A 12,684-nucleotide genomic window follows, 5' to 3' on the forward strand; every position below is an offset into this window, starting at 1 on the left:
GATGATAGTAGTTGACCAATCACTTAATTTTAATGTAATACAAAAAAGCGTGGGGGGCTTCTTATCAGTTGTCTTGAATTTCTTCCATTTGTTGTCCAAGCAAAAATGCTAGTAGATAGCACCCCACGCTTTTTTGTATTACATTATAATTAAATGATTGGTCAACTACTATCATCCCAAGATTATTTTTCACTTTTTAGTTCATTTTGCTACGAAAGCGTGTTTTTTTTTTTTTAGTTTTTTAAACTATTATTTTGAATGTAGGGGAGACCGTTGTACCTTGGACCACTTCTAAAACTTTTTGGTTTTCAGAAAAAGAATGTGTGGTTTTTATGGTTTTTGGTTGTTAAAACTTAACTTCAAGCCTTTCTGCAAGGTAAAAAAATATTTCGGATTTAAAAAAAAAATATTTTTTCTATTTTTGTATATATTTCTCAAATTTTATGTAATTTGGTCCATGGTACATGATGATCGTGTACCTTGAGACAGACCTCATGTACTTGCTTAACTGCATAACTTACGTTGTATTCAAAGTTATTGGACCCACTTTCATTCAACTTTCTTGAATGCCTAGTAATGGTTGACCTGCTCACTTTGAATACTTTTTCGGCCTCTCTAAGAGTCATTTTTTGTCAGGATCATTACTTCTTACTGCTTCAATAGCACAGGGTTCGTACGGGTCATGGAAATCCTGGAAAGTCATGGAAAAAAATTAACAGAATTTCAGACCTGGAAAAGTCATGGAAAATCGAAATTTTCATTGAAAGTCATGGAATTTTTTTTCAAGTCATGGAAAAATGTCCTGGACAAAGAGAAAGGAACAGTAGCCAAAGGAGCATTAGAAATCTTGAGTGATTTAAGAGTATAGCACTTAAAAGCTATTAAAAGTGGAAAACTGAACGTTTCAAAAATCAAATCTGAATTTTTAAATCTCATTGCATCCACTTCTGTCGCAGCTGCTTGCCATTTTTTGCGATGTGATTTTACTGCCTGGACATCACTTATTTTGAATTTTTTGTTATTTTCAACACTTCTTATATTTCATATTCTGTAGTAGCAAAATTTCACGTTCTTAGTTTCGCCACGCCCGCTCAAAAAAAAGCAATTCAATTGCATGCAAGTTCGATTCCATCACTCGTAAGGACTTTATTATTAAATTTATCAGAGTTTATCTTAATTTGTTGAATGTTTTAGAAAATAAAGATCTATAAGTCAGGCGATAGAATACAGAAAAAGAGGAATTCTAATGCTCTAAAACAGTAGTGCCCAACATACGGCACGCAAAACTAATCCATGCGACCCACTACTACGTTCAATGTCGGAAATTACAAGTGTTCTGGAATTTCTGAACCTATTAATTTATATGCATTTGAAAATATGCAAATTTGTAAACAAAACAAATATACTTTTGAAGCAGAAGATTGATTCATTACTGAATGTTTTTTTCAAAAAAGATCTGGTTTAGAAACATAAAGAACTAAATTATGTGGCTTTACTTTAAAGAACCAAAATACTGTCAAGTTATGTGGATGATTAAAGGCACTCTTGACACTAAAAGGAAACTTTTGAAGCAAATTTATTGAAACTTAGTGATGACTCATTTAACCTTTGTCCCATTCAATATCATTCTGCCTGTTTAAAAAAAAAAAACATTTAAGCATCATCATATTTGTTTCACTGCATTTTTACTTTACGAAAATTTATATGTTGAAGACAAATAGGAATAGTTTTTTAAGTGTGCACTTATATTTTTTCCATTACGAGTAAGTGCTGCAATGAGGCTGTGGCATTCATATAGACATTTTGCTAATGCTCATTTCCAAATATTACCAAGTTTGAGATTAAATAGTGCTATTCTCTTCGTGTAACAAGGTCATGGAAATTTTCATTGAAGTCATGAAAAAGTCTTGGAAAAGTCATGAAATTTTTTCATCCAAATAGAGTATGAACCCTGATAGCATTTTTCAATGCCTCAACATCAACTGGATCCCTCTTGATTCCAGTTTTACTTCGAGACATAATGAAATCCTACCTATTAAAAAAAAAAAATACAACCTATTGTACCTTGATCCAGTGGTTCAAGGTACAAGATGGAGCTTGGTTTCAAGGTACACGAGGATGCATGTTTATGCAAAAGTGGCTACCCTAACCTAACAACTACGTAAAAAGTAAAGACAAAATGTTGAATACACTTACCGAGAGATAGGCAATACAGTCGACTCTCGCTACCACGCGATTCAACTTACGCGAAATGGCTATAACGCGAATTTTTTCCGAGTTACAAATTTTAGAGTTAACTCGAATTCCTCATCGACAATGCGATTTTTTTTTTTTTTTTTTTTTTTGAAAGGAAGTATAGGCTTCGTTATTGACTACTAAATATTGATTTCGTGACTGTTATTACATTCTTTTAGCATCTGACAGTGAAAGTTCCCACATCAAACTAGTCTCATCCGGTTGTTAGTGCATCAAATAACCACTTAGCATCATTCATTTATTTTAGTTTTTTTTAGAGACGTACTGAGTACTCGGTAACGACTCGGTACTCGGCCAATTTGCCGAGTACTCGGTACTCGGCCAAATTCTGATCAGATACTCGGCCAATACCGAGTAGTTGCAAAAAAATTGAATATTGTCCAAGGCATATACTAAAATTTATATAAAAAAGAGCAGGCAATATATTCTGCAATCATTTACAATTAAAATTTATAAGTCAAATTTAAATTTTGAGAATAATGAAGTTTGTAATGCTTCAATGGAATAAATCTTTATTATGTCCTCAAAGTTAATTAAACTTATTTATTAAAAATTATGCAAAAAAGGTAAGTATAGAAAATATGGAATTTTTATTTTAAAAATGGATTTTTGCTACAAGCAAAAATTAGTTATAAAAAATATAAAAATACCTTTGCTTAAAAAATAAAAGGAAATAAAACAACGTTAAAAGCACAGTGCAGGAACACTGCACACACGTGTTTTGGCGTTACAAGGAATTCCTTTTTCAATGCACAAAATGGGAGCACGTGGATTTAAAGTTTAGAGATATCTGGAGGCTAGATTACGAAAATAGGGCTTTAAAACGAAAATAGAGCTAGAAACAGTAAGACTCGAAGTGTGGTTGAACACTTACTTAGAAATTACGCAAAAAAAAAAAAAAAAAAAAAAGAATGAAATATATTCCTAGACGTTTTAAAGGTGTTATGAATACTGTATGATATTCTACTAATTAATAACTTGATCAAAAGTTAGCTTAGTCAATAATATATAGACATTTTATAAAGTGTACGAAGACTTTTGTGAGATAAAATTTCCGGCACTTTTTGGTTTTTGATTTTTAAAAAATTAAGTTTTAATATTTTTTAAAAACTTTTCATGTAGTTTTGTTAAAAATTGATCATAGATCTTATAATTAAATACCTATTTCGAAATATTAATTCTAACCAATGGATTGGTGTCTGTTTCGTTGAAAGTCGTAGGTGTACGAAGACTTTTGGGAGCCACTGTATATTAAGATAAGCCAATTGTTACTTTCATAGGATTAGATAATGATAATAATTTAATCCTATAAAAGTTCTGCTGAGCGTCCCATGACGCAATTTTTTAAAAAATTAAAAGTCAGTTTTTAAAATTAAATTTGGCTAAATACTATTTTTTAAAAGAACCTTTCTTCAACACAAGCCATGTGTAATTGAAGAAGGAAACTAGATATTAAATGTAGTGTTAAAATGATAATGTATTACTACATTAAGGCAAAGCAATCGCTTGATGTTTGCAACAAAACAAATTCAAAAACTTCATAAAAGTAAGCTAATACCCACGCTTCAGCGTTTTTACTTCATGTAAAGCATTTTCCAGGGTTGACCATGTCCCCCTCCCTCCTCCCAAAAAACGAAGAACCCCCCTTCAAACAAGAGCCCCCCAGCAAGAAAAAATGACCCAAATAACACTCGATCCCCCTAAAAGTTTCACTGGAGCAGTTGCGAAATGACGCCCCTCCCCCCCAAACCTTAGGTGGGTACTCCGGAATTCCCAAAATTTTATAGACATTAATATCTTCCAATTTTTTAATAAAGTGAACAGTTTAGGACAAATAATTTTGTGACAATGTATTCATCATTTTTAGAGTGTTGAATGCCTAATTATTACTAAAAGTGGTATGTCCTATGTTTATGTTCAATGTTAATCTTGTTTCCATTGCGTTTTAAAATGTTTGAATCTTTTGCAGGATCCATAGCCCCCACCCATGGCTCGAGATGAGAGGGTTGGCAATTGCTGGTCCCAGCCCCGGCGATCAGCACCGGCCAAGGTAATTACAATATTTTATTTCAATTCTGCGTAATTTACAACTAGCTGCATTGCCTGGCTTTGCACGGTCTACCTCGAAAATAAATGTTTTGTCAAGTGACGCATGTTCAACAATCAGACTTCAATTAGAGAAAAAAAAACGACAAAATTTCCCGCCAAAATAATCATTTAAATCATCATAAGAAAAAAAACGGCAAATCAAACATTCCCAGAAAAATTAAACGCAACTCTCCATAAATACAACTAAAATCCCCCCCCCCTCCAAAAAAAGAAAGATAAATCGCCAAATCAAAAGGAGAAATTTTTACCTCAAAAAAAAAAAAAAAAAAAAAAATATTCCGTCGCAATCGAGGGAAAAAAAGTGACAACCTTCTGAAACTTGATTCACGTGTCTTTCTTGTTGTGTCTTTCATCCTGGATTTTTTGAAAATGCCCCCCACCATCTCCGATTTCATGCAAATTTAGTGCACTTTTTGATGCTGGTTATGAGAATACGAAGTATTTTGAGATTTATGAAGAGGTTGAAAAGTTTCGAGCCTTTAAATATATACCAAGATGATTTTTTTGCCGCCATTTTGATCGACATAAAGACTGGTATAAATGGCTATAACTCATTAACAAATTATCACAGACCTTTGATTTTTTTTATTTTTCTTTAGTATGATGTAAACTTGAATTTAAACTGGGTTTAAATTGTAGAACTCATTTAATTTTTTTTTTTCTGTGAGGGTTTACTTTTAATTTTTGACTCGAAAACGGAGTAACTTCGACCGAAATTTCCTGACAGTATACCCCCTTCGATTTTAACCAAATTTTGTGCACAGGTACCTCTGAGTGTGATAAAACATCTGGTAAAAAAATCTCGGTGGGTCATTCGGCAGGCAGTCGTTAAAAACGCGTTTTTTTTTTATTATCAGTCAAAAAAATGAAACTCCGTTCAAAAATAAAGCTTATTAAACTGCGTTTTTCCTAAAATGAAAGCCAACAAGTGTAAAAGAAGCCACAACATGAGAATTTAGGTGCGTACAAAATAAATATAAACATCAAAATAAGTTAAGATTATCTATCAGTAAAGGTATTTACTTCTTTGACTTACAGTACGCACCGAAAACATTGTTTGAGTCATAGACTAATAATAAGAGTAGACCGAGCTATATTGCAACCCTTTTGCTGCTCATAAACCAAACCATGTGACTGGTGGATATCCTAGCAACAACGGGCGTTGATCGTAGCAGGCGATCAACGCGAGCGAGAAATGATGAAACACGGAAGAATGATCTTTTATGGAGTCCGATTTGTAAATTTGTTATTCTAAGTTGTAAATATTTTGTTAATATAGTGAGTTTTTCGTTTGATAGTATTGTGCATTTTTTTTATTCAATTTCAATAACTCTCTAAGCAATTAAAGATGCAAGCGCCCAAAAAGAATCATGTATCCATGAACCAATTTTTTCATCAGCAAGTCTGGGGAAGCTCGGTCTACTCTTATTATTAGTACATTTTTGCGTTAACGCAAAACGTTTACGCTATTACGTTTACGCCAGTACTGACGTAGCAGTTCCAAATGAAATAAAAGCTACTGAAAACTGTGATCAAAAACTAATTACTAATGTCAAAATAATGCATAGCTAAAAGAAAAAAAGTTGAATCATCTCTGCACCTGGGAAAAAAATTATAATAAAAACACATTACGTCTTAAAATATATGTCAAGTGCCAAACTATAGATAATCCTGCCATCTAGCAACCATGCTGCCAAAGTTTTCGCCAAGCCTCCCACCAGTCACATGATGTATCCATGAACCAATTTTTTCATCAGCAAGTCTGGGGAAGCTCGGTCTACTCTTATCTTTATACATAAAGGGCTAATCTCTGTCCGGATGTCCGGGGTAAACTTCAAAACTACTGGACTGGAGAGATTTTAACCATTTTTTCACCATAGTCGGGGAACAACTTAGGCTATAATTTATTGCTAAAAAACTTAGTTTAAGAACGTCGTGATGGAAAACAGTAAATTTCACGTACTTTCCCAATGAAAAGATTAAATATAAAATCCATTGTTTCGAAAATTCGTTGTCCAACAACAGCAATATTAAAAGTAATCAAAATGATAATTTTGAATCAAGGCTTCTCCGGAGCAAGCATGATATTTATTGCTTTCTTAGGAGTTGCATCCTTATCTTTATACATAAAGGGCTAATCTCTGTCCGGATGTCCGGGGTAAACTTCAAAACTACTGGACTGGAGAGATTTTAACCATTTTTTCACCATAGTCGGGGAACAACTTAGGCTATAATTTATTGCTAAAAAACTTAGTTTAAGAACGTCGTGATCGAAAAAAGTAAATGTCATGTAATTTCCACATCAAATGATTAAAGATTAAACCCATTGTTTCGAAAATTCGTTGCCTAACAACAGTAATATTAAAAGTACTCATAATGTAAATTTTGAAACAAGGCCTCTCTGGAGCAAGCATGATATTTATTGCTTTCTTAGGAATTGCATCCTCATCTTTATACATAAAGGACTAATCTCTGTCCGGATGTCCGGGGTAAACTTCAAAACTACTGGAGGGAATTTAACCATTTTTTTCACCATAGATAGCTACATTATCAGGGAGCAACTTTGGCTATAATTTATTCCTTAAAATCTTAGTTGTAAAAAGTTATGGTGGAAAACAGTAAATTTCATATCATTTCCCCATTAAATAATTAAATTCGCAACTCCAATAAATTATAGGGGACGCAGCAGCCACTGTCTAATGGCGGATGAAAAAAGGTGAAACAAACAAATGCCATAAATTATAACTTGCTTTGACGTTTAGTGAATGACAGTACTTTTTCATCGTATTTGTGCGAAGCTTTCTTACATTACACCACAAACTGCGTGAAGCCGAAAATTTACCCCAAAGAAAACTCGTGGAATGGAATGTTTTACCTTTTTCTTTAGTATTGGTTATCACCGCAAGGTAGCGTATTCGAGCTTTGAAGTTGCGAATATAAAACCCATTGTTACAAAAATTCGTTGCCTAACAACAGCAATAATAAAAGTAATCATAATGAAATTTTTGAATCAAGGCTTCTCCGGAGCAGACATGAGTTTAAAGTCGTTTAAACATTTGGAAACTCTACTTTTTGCATCCTTAAAGAAACATAGTGGAGAGCTTCTTTTTACTTTCTTCTATATCTAATATATAGAAGAAAGTATTGGATTCGTGCAAATTTTCGAATTTCGAATTTTGACGGATTCGAACGTTTTGAGGTGTGCTGAGTCCATTTCGACCATTTTTACTTTCTTCTATATCTAATATATAGAAGAAAGTATTGGATTCGTGCAAATTTTCGAATTTCGAATTTTGACGGATTCGAACGTTTTGAGGTGTGCTGAGTCCATTTCGACCATTTTTGGAAAATGTCTGTCTGTCTGTGTGTGTGTGTGTATGTATGTGTGTGTGTATGTATGTGTGTGTGTATGTATGTGTGTCACGTCTGTGTGTGACCAGTTTTTTGTGGCCGCTCTACAACGAAAACTACCGCATGAAATCGAACGAAATTTAGTACACATATGTGCCCCTATGTGAACTTGTGCCCATTAGTTTTTGGCGCGAATTCCTCCAAGGGGGGTGGAGCAATGGGACGTTTTTCGAGTTACGCGTGCTTGCTATTCCACAGGAAGTAACTGGCGGAATCAAACAAAATTTGGTCCATATGTTGGTATTAACAGGAACAGGTGCTGATTCAATTTTGGTGTCAATAACTCAAACGGGGGTTGAGCTATAGAACGTTTTTTGTCGTCAATTGTGACTGCTGTATCTCAAGAAATAATGAACGGAATGAAAGAAAAATTTATCGGCAAGTAGCCCTTAGTGGGTATAAGAACTGATTTTATTTTTGTGTCAACAGCTAAAAAGGGGGTAGCGCAATCACCCGTTCTTTTTTTCCATTTTGAGTGCCCTATCTCAAGAAGTAATGCTACGTTCTGGTTGAAATTTGGAATATATGTGAATCCATATGTAAACAGGCTTTGGTTCAATTTTGACGCCGATCGCTCCAAGAGGTGTTGATTTTTTTTTTTTTTTTTTTTTTTTTGCGAATAAAAATATTTTTATTAATGCAACAATAAGAAAGATAAATCGTAATAGTCTGCGTATTTCTCGTGATTTTAATTGTATGGAAAGGATAGGAAATATGATCTCAATCAGTGGTTGGAAAAACTACATTTTTTTTGTAGCGAACTACAAATACAACTACTTTGTTACAAATGTAGTTAACTACAACTACAACTACTTTTTTCAAAATGTAACAACTACAAACTACTTTTGAAATGTAGTCGCTACTTCGCTACTTTCTAAAAAATAAGTAAGTAAAAAGCATACACAATAGGTTGTCCCTCAAAAAATGAAAGTCAATATTTCAAGTCGCATACCCTCTTGTATTTTTCCTCCTGTGTCAAAACAATCGTGAAAAAAAGTTTCATATAATTTTGCACAACGGCAATCCGTGCCGACTTGCATATGAAAGTGTAAAACAGTACTTGTATGCTAGGCCAAATCGAAAAAAAGGAAAAAAAAATTTTAGAAACTCGAAATTTCTGCTAATAAAACATTTCCTCTGTACCCAACACCCCACATGTACCACAAGAACATTTATTCAAATTAAAAAACATTTTGATATGCCACACTTGACCTAAAATTTATAATTTTATTTTAAAAAATGATTTTTTTTTTTGTCAGTTATCTTTCAAAAAATTACATATAAATTTAAATGGAATATCAAGTTCAAAAATTACTGGCGAACACATTTACAAATCAACAATTACAAACGAATAATAAATACATAATATATTTTAAATGAAAATTTTAACTCAACCTGGAAAAAATCCATATCTTTGAGTACTACGTGGGTGACTTAAAAATTGCAGGAAAACAAAAATTTCTATTTAATACTAATTACCCACTTTTCTATTTTACTGTTTTTTTTTTTTTTTTTCAGCTTGATAATTTCGTAAAATCTTACTTTTCTGAAAATGTGTATCAAAAACTTAATTTTTTGATGAAAATTATAAATGTTAGGCCACATGTGGGACATATAAATGGCTTTTAATTTAAATACATGTTTTTGTGGTGCATATGTGGGGTATAGGAGCAATGTTTTATCAACATAAATTTTGAGTTTTAAAAAAACATTTTATTTTAATTTTGCCTAGCATTACAAGTGCTGGTTCTCACTTTCAGACATAATGGGCACTTGTTGCCGTTGTTCGAATTATATGATTTTTCTTTTCTTTTCTTTTCTTTTTTTTTTTTTTTTTTGACGTAAAAGGATAAAATATAATAAGACTTGAAAAATCAACTTTTGATTTTTTTTTTTTTTGGGGGGGGGGCATCCTAATACACACACACACACACACACCGTAAGAGGTTTGAACAAAAACGATTGATAAATTAGCTCATCAGAAGACACTATGAAAAATGCCCGTTATCATACTCTCATACACTGTAATGCTCGTATTTATTGTAAGTCCTCCAGAACAGTTCAATTTTTTCCTTTTCTATAACATTTTCAGTAGCTTCTTTTTTATTAGGTGAATACTATCGAAAATTTAACCCCCGCTAAAATATTTTTGTTTTTCAATCTTCAGTCTGTTCATATAAAATTCACAAAATTTGCAACTTGCGAAAAGCACCGCTATCTTCATTTTCGCGAAAATAAGTGCTTTTTTCCAAAAAATATTGATGAAATATGAAAATTTCGATGACAAACTAATGGCGTCAAACAGGTAGATCGTATGGCGTCAAAATGAAATGCCTGAGGTCAGCTGGTATTTTTATGAGTCTTATTTCTCATTGCATCTGATGATGTACCTTGTGTAAAATTTGCGCCAGTTAAATTCGTTTGAACCTTGATTTTTTTTTTTTTTCAGTTTATTTAAAAGTAGTTCCCAGAAATCGCTACAAACTACTATTTTTTTGTAGTTAACTACTCACTACACTACTTTTTTTAAAAAGTAGTGCGCTACACTACAAGCTACTAAAAAATGTAGCTACTACAGTAGCGTCGCTACTTGTAGCGCGCTACTTCCAACCACTGATCTGAATGATTTAAAATTTTTAACTGTTGCCATCTTATGTTTGTTAACAAATAAAATATTTGTAATTAATTCAAGCAAGGCTTTTGAAATAACTTTCAATTTTCGCTCTTTGCTTTGCTTTTGCAATAATTCAGACATTGGGATGGTCGTCAAGTTTTTGCATGTGTAATTTTGTTTTTGTTGGGGATATTGCTTCCTCGTCAAGCATGGGGAGGGATCAGAAAAAAAAAAAAGAAAAATATAGAAGAAAGTTTCGTGATGGCCACAACATACTAGTTTCTTTTGAGTCTGTACTATTTAATGAAATAAAGTGCACGGTTTTTTCAGTGATCTTTGTTTTTGTTAGTTCATATTTTGGAAATTCTTGAAATTTTTATATTCTTAAATTCGTGCTTTCGTTTCTAAATGAATATTCGTTCGTTCTTTATACTTATTGCTATTTTGCTTTAATGGGTAAGGAAAAAGCTCGATTTTTAACCACGTCAAAGTGATATGTTTTGAGTTCTTTCAGTTAAAACAGAAAACGAAAGGAAGTAGCGATTGTTTTTTACATCTATTTCTGACTTAGGCAACGCCGGGTATTTTTGCTAGTTATTAGTCTATGGTTTGAGTCCGAAACTATTATAAGTTCGTTATAAAATATCTATGAATAATCTTATTAATAAATAAAACTTCAAATGATAAATATTATGAAATATTACTCCATGTATTTGGGCTTACCTCAACTGATGTGTTAGCAATTCGATAAGGGTAAACATCGATGAGTGTTGCATAAATTAGGTTTTGTGTGAAGTGTAAGATAATAATTGCAAATATTATTTTCTTGCACTATATTTTATAAAGTGAGCACTATCTTTTCGAGTTACGTACTTTATTGTTACAAAATTTTAAAATAGTGTTAAGAGTTCGTGATACAACTTCAAACTTTCTTTAAATGACGACACAGTTCTTGAGAAAACACAGGAAATTTATTTACAGCTATGTACAGGAAGCGTAGTTACAACTGCTAAATCAATCATCAGCTATTAAGCAAATATCAATTAGCACCGTAAACTCAACGGCTACACACGTATTTACATCCAAATACGCAAAAATACAGCTCAAAGGCTTCACAAAACAGAGCTAATACATGCTCTCCAGCGCACCGCTGACACGATTCACAAGAAAAACTAACTCGAGACTGACTCCCCTGTCGGCTGTGGCTATTTATAAATCTCGAAAGAAGTTTTCACAAAATTCGAAATGCTTCTCGTATTAGCCCAGTCAATGAAGGTAAAAAAATAGGCTTTGTCGCAACTAATTTATTGAAAGCTGAATTTTTGCAGGATGTTAGCAAATAAAGTATACACTAAAAAAATACAAAGTCCCGACCCCCACCCCTCTTGCTTTCTCCCCTACCCCCCTCCGAAGCATTCCAAGAGCAGTACTATGATTATACGTTTTTCGTGTCGCATCTAATTAGGGGAAAGCTGAATTTTGGCAGGATGTTTTTACATAAGGTACATACTAAAAAACCAGAAAGTCCCGACCCCCACCCCTCTTGCTTCCCCCCCCCCACCTCCCTCCGAAACATTGCAAGAGCAGTACTATGATTATACGTTTTTCGTGTCGCAACTAATTAGGGGAAAGCTGAGTTTGGCAGGATGTTAGTACATAAAGTACACACTAAAAAGCCACAAAGTCCCGACCCCTACCCCTCTTGCTTCCCCCCTACCCTCTCCGAAACACTTAGACCATCAAGAGCAGTACTATGATTATTCGTTTTTCTTTTCGCAGCTAATTAAGAGAAAGCTGAGTTTTTGCACTATGTTAGTATATAAAGTGTACATTAAAACCTAGACAGTCCCGACCCCAACCCCTCTTGCTGCTCCCCCCCCCCTTCCTTCCGAAACACTGCACACTGATCAGTTCAGTACTATGATTATACGCGTACAGCTTGAAAAATTATGATGTTACCGGGGTGTTCCTTTTTTTATTTCACTCCTAACAATATTATAAACCAGTGATGCCCAACCTAAGGCCCAGGTGTCGTATCCGGCCCGCGAAGCTGATCCGCGTTGCCCGTTGTTTTGTGAAATGTTACTACTCGAAGAGCACGATTAATGCCAATGTTAAAAATTGTTAGCCAAATATTTAGAAATTGGTTTCTGACAACATTGTTGGGGACCACTGTTATACACAAATTCTGAAACATACACTTTTTATGTAGAGGGATCAGTTTCACCATTTTACCAACTTAATCATATGCAGAAATCTCACAACAAAAACCAAAAAGTAACTTCAACAAATTA

The 12,684-nt window shown here is 33.5% G+C and overlaps 1 protein-coding gene across 1 annotated transcript in view; it reads left to right on the forward strand.

The window, feature by feature from the left end:
• LOC129216933 (uncharacterized) overlaps positions 1–12,684 on the forward strand; it is a 103,711-nt gene that overhangs the window by 38,144 nt on the left and 52,883 nt on the right. Inside the window, exon 2 of the mRNA XM_054851150.1 lies at positions 4,226–4,306. Within this exon, the coding sequence (XP_054707125.1) occupies positions 4,244–4,306 (63 nt within the window). The 5' untranslated portion in view covers positions 4,226–4,243. The remainder of the gene's footprint in view (positions 1–4,225; positions 4,307–12,684) is intronic.

This window comes from Uloborus diversus, chromosome 2 (genome assembly GCF_026930045.1).
Source record: "Uloborus diversus isolate 005 chromosome 2, Udiv.v.3.1, whole genome shotgun sequence".
In the NCBI taxonomy this organism is placed as follows: Eukaryota; Metazoa; Arthropoda; class Arachnida; order Araneae; family Uloboridae; genus Uloborus; species Uloborus diversus.